We start from the raw sequence: 16,944 nt of genomic DNA, 5'->3' as shown, positions 1-16,944 counted from the left end.
CAGTTTTATCACTATTAAACTGAGCAGGAGAGGATAACTGGCAGCAACTGAGTAACTTAAATATGCAGCCTGTTTTAGTGAGAATGTTTTATTTTTTTTGTGGTACAGTTAAATGATGAGCTGGCTAATATGAGCAGAGAAGAAGTTAAATAGCCATTTTAGTACCATGGTGAGGGCTTTGGAAGGGATTTATCTCCCCTCACTATTACCTTGCTCAACATTTATCATGAAAACAGTTTTTGGATTTTGTGCTCTTATTTCTAGTATTTTTCAGATAAATGCACCCTTATCAACAGAACAACACTTGCACAGATTTATATCCAAATTAAAGCTCAATTCTAGTGAATATGTGTTGAAATGGCTTTGGTACCACCCAGTACCACTATTTATTCCAATTACATCTCAGAGCGGACAGGGGCAGCGTGCGCCATAAATCAGGCTGTCAAAGAGACCGTCACAATTGCACATTCCTCTTTGATTGGGCATGATGGAGTGCTCTGCCTCTGAACTGTGCTGCCTGAATCAATCTCTCCTGGAAAACATCAGGGAAGGTAGAGCGGTGGTACCTTATCTCAACAGATGCCACTCTCTGGGAACATCAAAAGAAAGCTCAAGAAGAGTGAAGTGTGGTTTGTAGAAATGTCTGGGGGATGCCTGGCACGCTTGTCTCCGAGTCTTGTCAATGCTGTTAACAACATGCTTCATTAGGGGAAAGCTTCCCTCACCCCCCATATGGCCTTAGGTTCCTTAAATGTGTTTTATCTAATTTTAAAAAGTTAATTGATTGAAGTAAGCAAGTTTGATTACGGTGAGGAAAAAAAAAAGAAAGAAATTTGAATGTAAAAAAATCTGCAACTGTGTGCAGGATGTGAATTGGGGCAGTTTCGCTGTGGATCTGGTCGATGTATACCTGGGGACTGGCACTGTGACGGGACATCAGATTGCATCGATGACTCTGATGAACAGGACTGCCGTAAGTAGAAGTGCATCACTATGTTAACTAGTTAAAATACACTGCTCCAAAAAAAATTAAAGGAGCACTTTGAAAACACACCTGATCTCAATTGGAAAGATCAATCATGCTGAATATCTTTACTGATGTGGAACGGTTAATGTGTTAGGAACAGAAGGAAAATTATCAATCCACAGAGGGCTTAAATCCAAAATCACTAAGAAAGTGAAAATGAAAAATCTGATACACTAAACTAGTAAAATTTGCTGAAATGTGATTAAATGCTGAATATGAATGGTACTCAGTAGTTTGCAAGACCCCCAAAATGTTTGTATGCATGTCTGACAACGTCAAGGTATGCTCCTTATGAGATATTGGATGGTGTTCTAGGTTATTTCCTTCTAGATCTGAACCGGGGCGTCACTGACCTCCTTGACAGTCTGAGGTGTGACCTGGTGGAGTAGGATAGACTTGAACATGATGTCCCAGAGATGTTCTGTTGGCTTTAAGTCAGAGGAGCTTGGAGCCCAGTCAATGGTATCGATTTCTTCATCTTCCAGGAGTTGCCTAAATACTCTTGCTGCTTCAGATCGGGCATTATCATGTATCAGGAGACACCAGAAACCACTCACCATCAAAGGGGTCTAACATTGGGTCTGAGGGTTTTATCCTGATAACTAATGGCATCCAGGGTGCCACCGTTTGTCCTGTACACGTCTTTGCAACCCTCCATGGATTTGCCTCCCCAGATCAACACTTAGCCACCAGCAAACCGATCACGCTGAACAATGTCGCAGGGAGCATAACCTTCACCTCAGCTTCTCCAGACCCTTTATTTTCTGTCACATGAGCTCAGAGTGAACCTGCTCTCATCTGCGAAAAGAACAGGACGGCAGTGATGAACTAATTCAGGTGTTCTCTTGTAAATGCCAGTCGAGGTCCAAGATACCAGGCAGAGAGCACAGGGCCTACCAGAAGATGTCGGGCCCATACGCCACCCTCATGAAGTCTGTTTCTAACGTGGTTTGGTCAGAGACCTTCATGGCAGTGGTCCGCTTGAGGTCACTTTGTGCGGCTCTGGCACTCATCCTGTTTCTCCTTGCACAAAGGAGCAGATACCAGCTGATGAGTCCTGCTGATGGTTCTGTCCGGCTCTCATAGAGTAACTGCCTGTTTCCTGGAATATACTCCTTGTTCTTCAGACTGCTGGGAGACATAGGAGACTTCGGTAATGGCTAGAGATGCACCAATAGTTTTTTCCGATCCAATCCGATACGATACCTGGGCTAAGCATATCGGCCGATACCCGATATCGATCCGATGCTACTGTTGAATGAATAAACTGTGTATCTTGCCATGTCTGTGAAGTTATCAGGCTTGAAATAAATTGTTAGAAAAGTTCTGCATGTCATTTAGCACGGTGCTTTTGAAGGTGCTTATTTCAATTTGTGATATTGAATTTACCAACCTTATCACCTCCTCGCAACTTACGCATTGCAGATGCTGCATGTTGCAGTCGGACTTGTTGGCGTATCAAGTTTGAAATGTTTCCAAATAGCAGTATTGGCTCGGTCCGGCACTTGCTCCATGTTGCTCTGTTTGCTCACCGCTAGCTGATGTGCGCGCTCTGTGTGACCACTGTTGCAAACATAGAAGAGAAGTGACTAAATTGCCGTAACTGTATCGCTGTGTATTATATTAATAAAAAAGAAACAACTGGATTGGAATGTTGTATTAGCTTCAGTGATCCGATATCCGATCCAGCTAATTAGTTAATATCGGCGCCGATATCCGATCCCATTATCTGTAGTAATCCGGTAATGGCATGTATTAATGTGCCATCACGGTGGAGTTGGAGCGCCTATGCAACCTGTGTAGGGTCCAGGAACCACCTCAGGCACCCAGTAGTGACACCGACCCTGGTGAAATGCAAAACTATTGACAAGCAGTCGATAGAAAACGAGCAGGGAGAAATACGTCTGACTTCCACCTAAAAAACCATTCCTGTTTTTTGGGTCACCTTATTGTTGCCCCTTTAGTGCACCTGTTGGTACCATACCATACCATACCAATTTTATTTATAAAGCACTTTAAACACCAGCAGGACCAAAGTGCTGTACACAATCATAAAATACAAATGATCACTCATAAAACAATAATCAGAAACAAACATGGCAAGGAAGAGGGGAAGAGGGATAACAAGGACAGAGTAAGAGGAAGGACAGAGAAAAAGTATAAACAAAAATGACAAAAATACTTTTTATTGACTTTTCGATATCAGAAAGCATCCAAGTTTTTTCTCACAAATATGTGAAATTAATCTCCAAATTCCTGAGTTTTTTGTGGAAATTTAATCCAAATAATTTATTTTCTTTAATCTATAATGATCATAATACACATTTTCTTCCTTTTGGAATTTACGAGAATAAAGTCATAATATTAGTTGTGTAAGAAATAAAGAACATAATGAGAAAACAGTTGTAATATTACGAGAATAATGTCAAACAGTTGTCTCAGAGTCCTGAAAATTATAACAATTTAATGCAGATTTGCTAAAAAAGATTCAATATTTCCTTATTTGTGAAATCTACACCAAACTTATAACGTATAACTTTACAAGATGCTTATCAGTTCTTCATTTAAACACAGGGGGAAGACTGCGCTTTTTGGTTGGAGTTTTCATAAAATTACTACTTTATCCTCACAATTTTAGGACTTTAGTCTCGTAATTTCCAGAATGAAAATAAACGATGCGTCACCGCGCCAACAGGGGGTCACCAGTCTCTAGCGCTGTTATTTTGGGGGTCGCAGAGGAGAGCACTAGACGGAGCCCATGGAGCAGAGGCCCCCAGGAACCAGGAGCGACCCAGGCGGGTCAGCACCAGCCACAGCCCCATGGGCCCATACTGGCTGCGGGTGGCTGAATTTAAACCATTAACTGAATCATTAACTTCAGTCTGCCATCCGACTTTTCTTTTTATTCTCCTTTATTTTGCTACTACAATATACTTGTGCTTTCATCACCCAAAGTGCTTTGAATTGTCTGGTTGTTGAAATGTCCCATAAAAATAAACTTACCTTGACATCTACTAATGCGTCTCACTCAGCAGGGGTAAATAATGGCATGTCTGTGTGTGCTCTGACAGCTCAGGTAACATGCGACGACAGTCATTTCCAGTGTCTGAGTGATGGCGAGTGCATCCCAGATGTGTGGGTGTGCGATAACGACGAAGACTGTGAGGACAGCTCAGATGAAAGGCACTGCTGTGAGTACACTTTTAGACACTTTTTCCTAATTTTCTCTCTTTTTAATGAAGGGGAGTGGAGACCTAGTGGTAAAAGCCGCGCACTTGTGCCCTGAGAAGTTCACAAATAGCTGGGAGCCACTGTGGGTCCCTTAGCAAGACCCTTAGCCCTAGATTACTCCCACTGGTGCTGTAAAATCTGCCCCCTGTTCCTTAACGGAGGAGATAAATGCAGGAGACAGATTTTATTAGAATTGCAATGATTTGCAAATGAAGTTTTTTTCTTAAAGATGTGATATACATTCAGACAAAAAAATTTAATTTTACTTTTTATTAGGATTGTATGTGACAGATCAGCCCAAAGTAGTGAAAGGAAAGTTATACATGGTTTAATAAATAAAACCCAGAGGTTCTTCTAGAACAGTGTCTCAAGTTTAAACCTATTTAAGAACGTTGTTCAATCCATCTGAAAATGAAAAGCACAACTGCAAACCTACCAAGACGGTGTCGTCAACTGAGAGCGACAGTTCAGACAAGGAGTGTATCAATCAGAGAAGCACCAAGAAGACACTTGATAACTATAAAGGAGCTGCTGACAGAGTCTGCTGGCAGAATCACTGTCAGTCCTGAGGCTGTAGGTTGGGCCTACATCACAGCAAAGTGAACACAGCAATACAAGAAGGCGCTCTGGTCACGTGAGACTAAAATGTACATTTTTACCTAAATGTTAAACCTTATGTGTGGGAGAATCCTACCACAGCTTGAACATGGTGAAACATGTTTATCTTTATCATTATCATCAGGTTGTGGGAACGTTTTTCTTCAGGTGGGATATTGGGGAGCCTGAGCAAGACCCTTAACCCCCAATTGCTCCCCAGGCGCCGCATAGTGGCAGCCCACTGCTCCCCAAGGGGATGGGTTGAGATGCAGAAGTGAATTTCTCCATTGTGAGATCAATAAAGTTCAATTATTATTATTATTATTAATGATTATTTTTATTATTGAAGCCAGTCAGAGTCCACGGGGAGATGGATGAAGTCAATTCCAGGGCAAAACCTGTTAGAGGCTGCAAAGGTCTTGAGCCCATGGCAGAGATTTACAGTCAAAGTTACAAGGGAAGGGTTAAGATGAAAGCATTTTTATGTGTTAAATGAATAACATCCAACAAAGAAGCAGTGGCACAAATTGAAAATGTTCATAGAAGCAATCCATCCAGTCTCAGGTATTTTGCAAAAGAGTGTCAGGAATTTGCAAAAAATGACAGTTTCTAGATTCATAAAGCTGCAAGCGACATACTCCAAAAGACATGTAGCTGTGATTGTAGTGAAATGTGGTTATGCAAAGTATTGACCCAGGGGCTGAATACATAAGCACGCCATATATTTCAAGATTTTTTTTGAAAATAATATGAATAATTTATCTTTGACCTCACATTCATACACTACTTGGTTGTGGTTTATCACATACAATCCTGATACAAGGCAGAGAGATCCGCGGCTGTAAGAGGACAAAATATGAACAACTTGCTTTTCCAAGGTACTGTACGCTATAAACGTGTCGTGTTAAATAAGTCTTTGATCGGATCTCAGCCGGCAGGACGTGCACCGGTGACCAGTTCAGCTGCAGCAACGGGGCGTGCATCCCCGGAGAATACCGTTGCGACCACCTGGCGGACTGCTTAGATGGATCTGATGAGAGAAACTGCAGTAAGTCTTCTTCTGGATGTTTTTTTTTTTCTTCTTCTTTTTTTATCTTGGGCTCCTGTGGCATTTTAATCAATTTGTTAAGATTAAGAGGCTCGCTGACTGACACAACGGGCCACAATATGCTTCTTGTTGTCAGAGGTTGATTGCAGATTCCTTGGTGGATTAGTCAAGCTGAAGTTCAGCTGCTATGCCATTATTGTGCCGACATGCTAGTCTTCCCAGCAAAACGAACTGTGGTAATCTCACAATTGCATAAAGAATGCGGCGGCAACAGCCGCTGTTATGGTGGCGCTTTTGATTTTCAAACTGTTATCCTTCCCATTCACAAGGCCTTTCACGTGTTAAGAGCTACAAAGGGGCCCATTTGCAAGGTTCATTTCAGAGCGTGGCGTTGGCCTGATGATGGTTTAATTTTACAGATTACCCCCAATGTACAGAGATGAGGTGTGCCAATGGGGCCTGCTACAACCGCTCTCAAAGATGCGACCATTTACTTGACTGCCGCGATTGGTCGGATGAGGCAAACTGCAGTAAGCGATGATACTAATTAATCTATAGGGTAGAATTTGACCGAAGCATCGGCAGAAAGAAGTACTTTCATCATTTCTGTGTTCTGTTCTCCTCAGCACAGCACTGCAACACAGGTTTCCACCAATGCCAGAACGGGCTCTGCGTGCCTCAGCGCTACGTCTGCGATCACGACGATGACTGCGGAGACCGGAGCGACGAAATCAACTGCAGTACGTATAGAGCCTGACTCTCCTCATCGCCAGCGCTAACTCTACACTCTTAGCCTGGATAAATACAAAGCGGTGTCGCCTTTTTTCCCAGCAGCATATCCCGCTTGCAGAGGAAATTACTTCACCTGTCCCAGCGGCCGCTGCATCCACCAAGTCTGGCTCTGTGACGGGGAGGACGATTGTGAGGACAATGCTGATGAAAAGGGCTGTGGTATGTTTACAGTAGCTGGAATTTAGTCTATATGCATTAAGTTGCTTTGCGATTTTGGAGCCAGAATAGGCCTGGATATTTAGCAGGTTAAACAGCCCTAAAATAGGCAGGAACTGAAGCCGCGGAAACCTGATTCATCCTCGGTCTCCATGGTTGGTTTGGTTTGTCAAGACGCTATGCCTGCGCTCCTTTAAGTGTGTTATTCAAATGCCTCTTTGTGGCAGAAGATTGTGCAGCCCCCCAAAGGGGCTTTAGAAATTCCCCCACATGGCTGTGAAGAGTGTGTTTTTAAAGGAATGGCTGCAGAAGCCCCCCTGAGCTCCCCGCTCCCCCCCCCCCCCCAAAAAAAAAGCTTCAGTGCCCCTGCATCAGTTTAAAGTAACAATTGTCTTGGTCAAATTTTTCTTTAGATCAGGATTTCTGTGGAGACAACTCCGTACACTCTCAAGACATACTCTGAAAGTTTTGCATAATGTTAAATTATTGATTAACAATGTTTTATTTTGGATAAACATTTTATGTTTTTTTATTATTATAATTATAAGTATTGTCTTACCAAATGTTTTTAATTATTTTCTTTCCATCTTGGCTCTGAATATTTTGAGCAACTAATATATTATCACCTTTTTTAAGCATTATTTATAGTCGTCAATCATCAAGTGTTGTCTAATCTAATTATGTTTATTTTATTTAGTTTAACAATCTTATATTACCTAAAAAATTGTATGTATTTTTTTTATTTATCTTTAGTTTTTTAATGTCAATGTCTTATAATAGAAGAATATAATATTATAATATAACATTATAATATAATGAGAAATAATAGGTATTTTATAAACAATTAGCAAGTATTACATTATGTATTTAATTTATTTTTATAATCCTTATTTAATTTTTCTGGCTTTGAGAGTATTACTGCATGTCTGGTGTTTCCTCACTAAACCACACAAATGTATTGCCTCGGTTTCTTACCTCTTAAATGTTTTGACTTATTTACTTTTTTTTCTTTTCTTTTTTGTACACGTGTTTACTCGTTTACTTGGTTGCTCACCTTTCTGATGTCTTTTCTTTTTACCTGTCCGTTTTGATCTTCTGCAAAACACTCTGTGTTACAATTGTCTTTGTGACACGTGACCCAAAAATAAAGTTTGATTGATTGATGCTTGTTTTTCTTGTTAGATAATATACCACGGGAGTGTCACCCAGGGGAGTGGCCCTGCCCTTCGTCTGGGCTGTGCATCCCCGTGGATAAGCTGTGTGATGGGACGGCGGACTGCCCTGATGGAGAGGATGAAACCAACACCACTGCTGGACTCAATTGCAGTTAGTAATTTCATAGTTGATGTTGTTTTCTGCAAATTGCTCTTAAGATCAGAGAAAGTGCTGAACCAGAATCCCCATCCGTGGCGTGACGTGTCCCTCTCTCAGGTGTCTGGAGGTGTGCTTCTCTGAGCTGTGAGCATCACTGCCACACGTCCCCCAATGGAGGAACCTGTTCCTGTCCCTCTGGTTACATTGTCAGCAGCAATGATAGTCGTTCCTGTATAGGTATCTACCCCTTCTTTACTTTTAAAGTTAATCATCAGATAAATCTTAGGTTGCCCGACAGCCGTACGCATGTTTGCTTCTGAAGACACGCAGTCACAGGATCGCAGCAAGAATAAACACATTTGCTCACATAACAGACACCGTTCTGGTATCTCGCAAAGGAGTTCATACCCTTTAACGTTTTCCAGACCGATACAAATGAGTGCAGAATTGTGAAAAAGGAAGTATTGTTAATGCTTTTGTAAAAAAAAATTTAACAACAAAAACAGCTAAAAAGTTAGGTGTGCATTTGTATTCTGACCCTTTTACTCTGATCCTCCTTAGTAAAATCCAGTGCAACCAGTTGTTTTCAGAAGGCACATAAGAGCTGACCTGTGTGTAATTTAATCTCTGTGGTCAGATTCCATATAATTTTAACATTTTAGCCTCCTTTCAAAACCCAACATCTGGCAGAAAACTAACACCACCCTGAACTCACCATCCCCCACGGTTAAAATCGGTGGTGGCAGCATCATGCTGTCGGGTATAAATTTCTTCAGCATGTACTTGGAAGCTGCTTAGACTGGATGAGATGGTAATGGAGCGAAATACAGGCGAACCCAGGATGAAAACCTATTAAAGGCTGTGAAAAGACTTGATATGTTGGAAAGAAAAATTGGTAAATGGTTTTTAAGACATGCAAAGCTGGTAGAGACATACCCAAAAGTCCTGCAGCTGTTATTGCTGCAAATAGTACTCATGCTTATAAAGTACTGAATGAAAATAATAGAGAACTGAATACAAATATAAACCACACATTTAGGGTTTAAAACAAAATTATAAACTATTATTAGTTCACCACTTTAGTGAAAACATGAAATCCCAATACAATTCAGTGTTATAATGTGACAAATATGGACATTTTCAAGGAATATGGGTATTTTTGCAAAGCAAGTGTAGATTAAACATAATTCTCTATTTGTTATTGTCTGTGTGTCATTCTTCTTTTGCACTGTTCTCGTTTTGACTCCGTTTTTCCACTTCATCACGCTGAAGACTTTGATGACTGCTCCATGTGGGGCGCCTGTGATCAGCTGTGCGAGGACCGGATCGGCTCCCATCGATGCAGCTGTCGAGAGGGCTACACTTTGGAGCAACATAGATACTGTAGAGCGGACGTATCGAGTGAGTGGCACTTTCGCAGCTTCTTTTATATACTGTATGTTTGTTCAGTTTGAGAGTGTGCTAGCAAGTGATCCAAATGAAGTGCTTCGGCATAGTTTGTCCTCTTCCTTTATTTTTTTGGCATCCTCTTTGTGGAGTGTGCCGGTTCTTCTTTCAGGTGCAATGTTGCATGTTAAATGTTGCTTTAGGAAGTTTCTTAGCCTTTGTCGCCCATGGAAGAGTGCTTTTACTAAAACAGTGACCTCTCTAATTTGAGCAATGGTAAGAGAGGTTTGTAATGATAGTGAGGAAAGAGTCTGCGGTATGATTTATGGTACCATTCTGATGTTTGAAGTATGGAACAGGATAGATTTAAAGTTCAAAAATCCTGTTTTTACTCATGCTGTTTACTCTTTTAACGCATCCTTTTTCCATTTTTCCAGCCGGAGTTCCTTCCCTTGTCTTTTCTAATGGCAGAGATCTAGTGATGGGCGACATCCACGGCAACAGTCTACGTGTTTTGGTTAATTCACAGAACAGAGGGACCGCTGTAGGGGTGGACTACCACTATAACCTCAGTATGATATTCTGGACGGATACCATCCAAAATAAGGTACTCCCCACCCCCCCACCCCCCTTTCATCCATTATCAGTGGACTTCCTCACCAATTTAACATGTTGTAGGATGGAGGCCAGCTTTTTGTTTTAGAAAATTCTTGAGTTAGCCTACCAGCAGCCAAGACCAAATTCTTTTAATTATCTTTTAAAATATCAGCAATGTTGATACTATAATAATGGAATAGCTAGTTGCCCCATGGCGGCGCGCCCATAATGAAGGGAAGCAGATATGTAATAGAATCCAAATGGCTTAATCTTGAAACCTGTCTGATAAGCTCATATGATGTTCACATACCAAGGCCTAATTTTTGTAACTCGATCTTGTCAGACCTAATCATGCTGTATTCATTTTCATTGGTGCTGTCCATTTATAAGCATTCTTTTGCCAGCTAAAAGAGCTTTGTTCTGTCTGTGTCTGGGCTTCTTATTGGTTCAAGCCGCCATGGCTTGGCTGAAAGGCCGGAACATACCTGTGACTGGGCATCTCGGCATAATTGCCACGCCAGTGGCAGCATGTCAGATTAAAAGTGAGAGCACAAACAGGGCATGTGAATGCAACCGGAAAGGTTAAACTACCAGGCTATTTCCACGTCTTTGGTTTCTTTTTAAACAGGTCAGTCGAAAATCCTGCTTTTTAGATGTCTGGATCTGGTTTCAAAAAAAGCAGAGCTGCTAAAAGCACTCCCTCTCAGCGAGCTGCGCAGTGCCAAGGCTTGCAGGCTGAGCAAGCGACTCCATCGCAGTGCTGCAGCAGCATGCTCAGAAGTCGACCACATTTGTGTTCATGCAATTCCCAGGGAGGTTTTTTAAACCTGTAGATTCATGAATGCTGCCAAAATCCAGCATTTATAAAGTTTATCTTAAGTGCTATATGTTTCATGCTGTAATGCACAAGCCAGTTTCCCTTGTCTTTGTTCAAATATAGCTTATTTTATTATAGACAAAGATTTTTACTCAAGCATTTTGCAAAAGTTGTAGTTTGCAGCAGGCATGAGCTGATAAGAGGTTCCTTACAGTATGATAACCTTCAGTAAAGACAGGACATTTACACAAAGACACCGCATGAATGTAAGGCTGACTAAAACTAAAATTGTTGAAAATAATCCAATTGCTATTATAAAAACTGAAAAGTAAAAAAAAAAAATCATACTAAACTCAGAATAAAATATACAATAATAACAATAACAATAATAATGATCCTCAAGATGATCTAATATTGTTTTTCTTAGTCTGGCTAAGTGATAATAAAACATTATTATTGTTACACAGGTATTTTTCTTTTTACAAGTATGCAAGTACAATAATACCATCAAACAACAAAAAAATAAACAAATAACATTATCTCAAGGAAATATTTAGGATTTAGAAAAGAAGTAAAGTTTATTTGCCCACAGTGCGGGAATTCAGGTGTTGCAGCAGCAAAATGAAAGGCAAATGCAAACATGTAGATAAATAGGTAAAACATATAAAAAACAATAATAGGAATGACGGTACAGTAAGGGCAAATTTACAACCTATGAAAAGTTATTAAGAATAGCATACTCAGATTAAAAATATGCAACTGTGTAGGATGATTTGAAAACAATCTAAATGTACATGTGTATTTATGCATAAAAACTAAAATGTTGTGAATTTGTTATTTAAATTTTTATCAGTAGAATACATCAAAATATAGATTCAACACCTGCTAAATGTGGGGGATTTGTAACAATATGAATTGTCAAGTTTGAATTGGGCAAAAATATTATGGTTTTTAGCCGTTCTGCTCTGATAGCAGCTGGGTAATTGGTTTGCCTATAGGCCTGAGAAGAACCTACAGCCAGTGGAAAAACACACCAACAGCAGTAAAAAAAAGACCCTTAAAAAAACCTAAAAAAATAAATAAACAGCCTTACCTTAAGAAAACTGTTGAGCTTTTAGTTTCCACTCCACAATTCTCAGCTTTGTATGGAACCAGACGTATAAACAGGCAAATGTATTTTTCTTGTAAGCACAGGGAAAGTAGAAGCCTTTTTCAGCCAGCTGATAGGCAATGCACAGCAATTGCTGGTGAGCGGGACAATTATCTCATACACTGCAGTGGTCACTATGGCATATCCTTTTAACCCCTATAATCCCTCCATCCCTTAAAAAAAAAACAAAAAAAAAACGTATGTATTTCTTGATGCATTTTAAGTATCCGATGTTTGATTTCTATGTGGGGGAAAACGTTAGAAATAGCAGCCAGACAGTTAACAGTTGCATTATTTTAGATCATCTTAGTTTTATACTATTGTGAGGAACAAATGCAGTAAAATGTAAACCTGAACTTAGAAGTTTCTTAATAAGATATCTATTGTAGGCTTAAACCTCAGTCATTTTATTTTAGATCTGAATAGGAGTTGCCACCAACGGACTAATAAGCTGACCACAATGGCATCTTTCATGTACAGGTGTTTTCTGTGCATATGGACGGCTCCAACGTGCAGGTGGTTTTAAACGTATCAGTTGACCACCCTGAGAATCTGGCGGTGGACTGGGTGAACAATAAACTGTATGTGGTGGAGACCAGCGTCAACAGGATTGACATGGTGGACCTGGATGGAAGTAACCGGGTTACGCTCATCACCGAAAACCTCGGAAACCCTAGAGGGCTGGCGGTGGACCCCACTGTTGGGTAAGCGCATGTCCCTTTTCTTCATCGTTTAATTAATCCAGCCAGCCCCGGTTCCCACCGTCTGCTGTGCTCCATTGGCATGGAATGACTGGAGTGGGATGTTTGAGATTAACAGATTGCCATTGGGAGATTAGTGAGGAGCAATGTAAGTGATGACCCTCATTGTAATCCTATAGTGGAGTTCAAGGGAGAGGGACAGCCAGGTGGCTCCAGAGGAACTGCTTATCTCAAATTATTGCACAGCTCCCCGGTGGATGCACTGCTGTGCACTTGGGTACATAATGTCCCTCTGTGGATGCCTAATTAAAAAAAAAAAAGTGAAGTCCTCTGATAGTGCTTATTTTGCTGAAACATAGGTATGAAAAGTGGACTGTGCATTGCAGTTTCCACGTGATTGGAGAATGGGAGCTTAATAAACGCCTCTTATTTTACAGGTATATGTTCTTCTCAGACTGGGAGGCAGCAAATGGACAGCCGGGCCTTGAGCGTGCCTTCATGGACGGCACCAATCGCTACGGGATTATTGGGAGCAAACTCGGTTGGCCTGCCGGTATCACGCTCGACATAGAAGCCAAGCGCATCTACTGGGTTGACAGCCGCTACGATTATGTCGAAACGGCAACCTATGACGGTCTGCATAGGTAGCTTATGTTTTATACCTCTTCAGCTCTACACAAGGAGATACATTTGTGCTTTTTATTTCTAATAAGTAATTTTTTACATTCGTCTTCTGATAGAAAAACCGTTGTCCATGGGGGGGCTGTGGTCCCACATCCTTTTGGCGTCAGTCTGTTTGAGCACAGCGTATATTTCACCGACTGGACCAGGATGGCCGTGATAAAAGCCAACAAGTTTACTGACAGCAACCCCCGTGTGCTTTACACTACATCTCACACCCCGCATGGAGTGGCAGTGATACATCAGCTAAAGCAGCCACAAGGTAAGCCTGTCTTTGGCTGAAATCTTGAAACTTCATCACCGCACAGTTCTTAAAAGAGATGCACTGATCAGAAATTTGTGGCCAATCTCCAAACTGTGGGTTTTGTAAAGCCCTGACCTTTCGATAACGATTAGGATGATTGCAATTTCTCTTCGAAAACTATGATTAGCATTAGAGTTGCACCATATATCTACTCACAGTCATCATCAAATTGTGCGACACTGCAATCTCAATGAAGTGCTTGTATGCCGTATTGGTTTGGATCTCTTATATGGCGTTCAGTGCATACCAACAGAGGGATCACACTTGGGTGATGAAGAAGAGGCATCGACTCATAGTTATACAGTATTTTATTGAGGAGCAATGTGGCTTTCGTCCTGGTCGCGGACCTTGGGAGCAGCTCTCTTTACCCTCAGAAAATCGCTGAGGGGTTCAAGGAGATTGTGTTTTTTGTTGATCAGGTAAATGCTTATGACTGTATGAAGTTTTTTTTTGTGGGGGAATCTGTGGGAGTACCAGCTATCTGGGTGTTTTTTTTTTAGGGTGTGACCAATCCTTGCATTCCCAAAGCAAGAGTTTAATTCGAGCTTGTTGGACTCCACCAGAGCTGCCACTTTTCAATTATCCTTTTTGTGGTGTTCTTGGTCTTGGAGGGGAGAGGGTCTGTTTCAGTGGAGGAGTTTAAATATCCAGTGTAATGGTAGGATGGAGCAGGAGAAGGAAAGGTTCCTCTGCAGTAATCCAGATACTGTGCCAGTCTCCTCTGGTGAGGAAAGAGGTGATCCAAAATGCAAAACTCTCAATATACTAACCTATCTGTGCTCTGACCCTCACCTATGGTCAAGGGATGTGGGTAAGGAGTGAAAGATCAAGATACAAGTGGCCAAATAAACAAGAATTGCGCTTTAAAAAGGTTTATTTAAATAAAGCAGAAAACAAATCTGAATATTGGTGGTCAACTGTCAAGAAAGGAGCGGGCTGCTCATGGCAGGAGATGAGGCTGGAGGCAGAGAGCAGGTCTGTGAGGCGAGCTAGGGTCATACACGGATTGGCAGGCAGGAGACGGCAGACAGAACAAAAAGCTAGTCTAGAGTCGCTGTCAAAACAGTCCAAGGTCACGTCCAGAATAACAGAGCCAACGAGGTGTCCAGCAGGGGTAAGGCAAACAGGGAAAATCTAAAAACTTCAGGCTAGGGTCAAAACTCGCAGGCAGGCAGACAAGGAATGCCGGAAGGTTTACTCACACAAAGGCTTTCTGACGATCTGGCAGTGAGTGACTGTGGGAGGCAGGAATAAATAAGCAGAGTCTCCGGTGATAGGACTTAAACCTAATTAACAGCAGCAGGTGAACTGAATGAGGTAAACTGGCTGAAGCTATGGCAGAGGGTGCAGACTGAAATAAACATGAATGGAGCTGAACAGGACAGAATCTGACTGAGATCCACAAACCTTATGGCAAAACCCTGACAGCAAAACTAATAACTGAATATGGCAAGACCTATAAAACATAAATGACAAGGAAAACATGAATCTAAATCAAAACTATAATCAGACATCTCAAAATAATGATTATATATCCTCCTCTTCCGCCTTGGGATTCCCCAAGATGAGCTGATGAGTGCCGTCTGGCAGCTGGTTCATTGTGTTTCTTTGCTGATCCTGCTACTCCCATGATCCAATCTGGAATAAGATGAATGAATGGATGGATACTGATAACATTTTTAGCTAGCCCACTGCTGCTACTGATTTTAGTTAAGCTAAACCTCACCAAACGTGGTAGGGAATGTCACGATGATAGAACAGGGATGATAATGTGGGTCTTTGTAGTCATTGCCGCATTAGACAAAGCTATTGCAATAGCATGTTTCCCTAACATCAACCTTTTTGCGAGTGGGCAGTAATCATCTAAATTGAGCATCAACTTCAAAACAGAGGTTTACTATTTTTGAAAACAGACATTTCAAACTGTCTTTGGCAGCTTGATTTAGCGATTAGCCCGTTTGGGAGGTTAGGTTTACCATTTGTAAACAACAGCATCTGCATCTGTTTGCTATTGAATGTAGACTCGTTTAACAGTGAGATTTCAAAAAGGCTCCCGACATTTCCAAATGCAGCGTGCTCTATGACAGACATAGACTGAATGCTCAAAGGGGTAAAACAGAGTAACCTAGCCATAATAGGTTTAGCCTTCTTGTTATCTGCTGAAAGTCTTGCTCTTTCTCTCACTTTCTTGCAGACTGAATTAACTGTAAAAATGGTTTCTTTTTTAAATAGTTTGTTGCATCTTTTTCTTTCTCTGGTTTTACGTTCAGCCATTCGCTGTTGGCCTCGATTGGCCTCTTCATAAATTCAACAAAACATTTCCAAAGGAATGCAAATTGTTGTCCTGTGGTGGTCAAAAAAAGTTGTGCACGCCCTTGAAGTCTTTGTTACATTTTGTTAAAGCATCCTGAATCTCTGTAGAAAATACAATTGTCTCTTCAATAACTTCTAGCATCTCTTGGGTTTTTTCTTTTTTTAAAGGTATACCATGCAACCGGGGTTGATTTTCCAGCGAGGCTCCCCCAGAGGGCGAAAGTAAAAGTGCACTGTCATAAAGATGCTCAGCTGTTCTGGTTTCTTCGTCAAGCCAGGCGTGGTTGTTTTGAGCTTAGCAGACAGGCGAACGCAACGAAAAGTCGAAAAAACGGCAGAACAAACAATGACTAACACAGTGAAAGTATGAACATCAGGGATTCCCGCAGCGCTATCTTGGCGAGGCGGCCGCCTCGCCAAACTCACGCTGCCGCCTCGCCAACATTAAAAAAAAAATATATATATAATAATATTTTAATAATAATAATAAAAAAAACCTGCATGTTTATTTGACGTTAACACGCGGTTCTTTGTTGCTTTCTCGCGTGCATATAGTGAATATCAGGGCAAAAACACATGGAGTTCTCGCCGTAAAGCAAGACAGACTCTTGCGGTCTTGCACGAGACTTCTGAGCCTGTGTGTGCGGGCCGAGGGCTCCTGCAATGGCGTACCGCGCACGTGACGTCACCGACTCAAGAGCAACGCCCCTTTTGCCGCTTAGGTAGGGCATACAGGTAAAGAACGCCCGTAGCAACCAGCAGAAACAGCGATATGACCGACTTTACAGCCGTTAAACTTTCCCAAGACGATGTTCCAGGCGCACGGATTA

General features: G+C 41.4%; 1 protein-coding gene across 9 annotated transcripts in view; it reads left to right on the top strand.

The window, feature by feature from the left end:
- The window catches only part of lrp2a (low density lipoprotein receptor-related protein 2a), an 85,399-nt gene that overhangs the window by 5,710 nt on the left and 62,745 nt on the right, over positions 1-16,944 (top strand). For 5 of the 9 annotated variants that reach the window (XM_036139260.1, XM_036139257.1, XM_036139258.1 and 2 more), the window contains exons 2-14: positions 866-973; positions 4,099-4,218; positions 5,787-5,903; positions 6,323-6,433; positions 6,530-6,643; positions 6,735-6,854; positions 8,034-8,177; positions 8,283-8,402; positions 9,438-9,566; positions 9,989-10,158; positions 12,596-12,819; positions 13,254-13,460; positions 13,557-13,759. In XM_036139260.1, the coding sequence (XP_035995153.1) occupies positions 866-973; positions 4,099-4,218; positions 5,787-5,903; positions 6,323-6,433; positions 6,530-6,643; positions 6,735-6,854; positions 8,034-8,177; positions 8,283-8,402; positions 9,438-9,566; positions 9,989-10,158; positions 12,596-12,819; positions 13,254-13,460; positions 13,557-13,759 (1,887 nt within the window). Of the gene's footprint in view, positions 1-865; positions 974-4,098; positions 4,219-5,786; positions 5,904-6,322; positions 6,434-6,529; positions 6,644-6,734; positions 6,855-8,033; positions 8,178-8,282; positions 8,403-9,437; positions 9,567-9,988; positions 10,159-12,595; positions 12,820-13,253; positions 13,461-13,556; positions 13,760-16,944 lie in introns of those variants that run through there. The other 4 variants (XM_036139261.1, XM_036139256.1, XM_036139259.1 and 1 more) reach the window with 3 other exon arrangements.

The sequence above is a fragment of the Fundulus heteroclitus genome, chromosome 7, assembly GCF_011125445.2.
Source record: "Fundulus heteroclitus isolate FHET01 chromosome 7, MU-UCD_Fhet_4.1, whole genome shotgun sequence".
Lineage (NCBI taxonomy): Eukaryota > Metazoa > Chordata > Actinopteri > Cyprinodontiformes > Fundulidae > Fundulus > Fundulus heteroclitus.
Note: the sequence above shows the minus strand (reverse complement) of the source record. Positions and strands in the feature narration are given on the sequence as shown.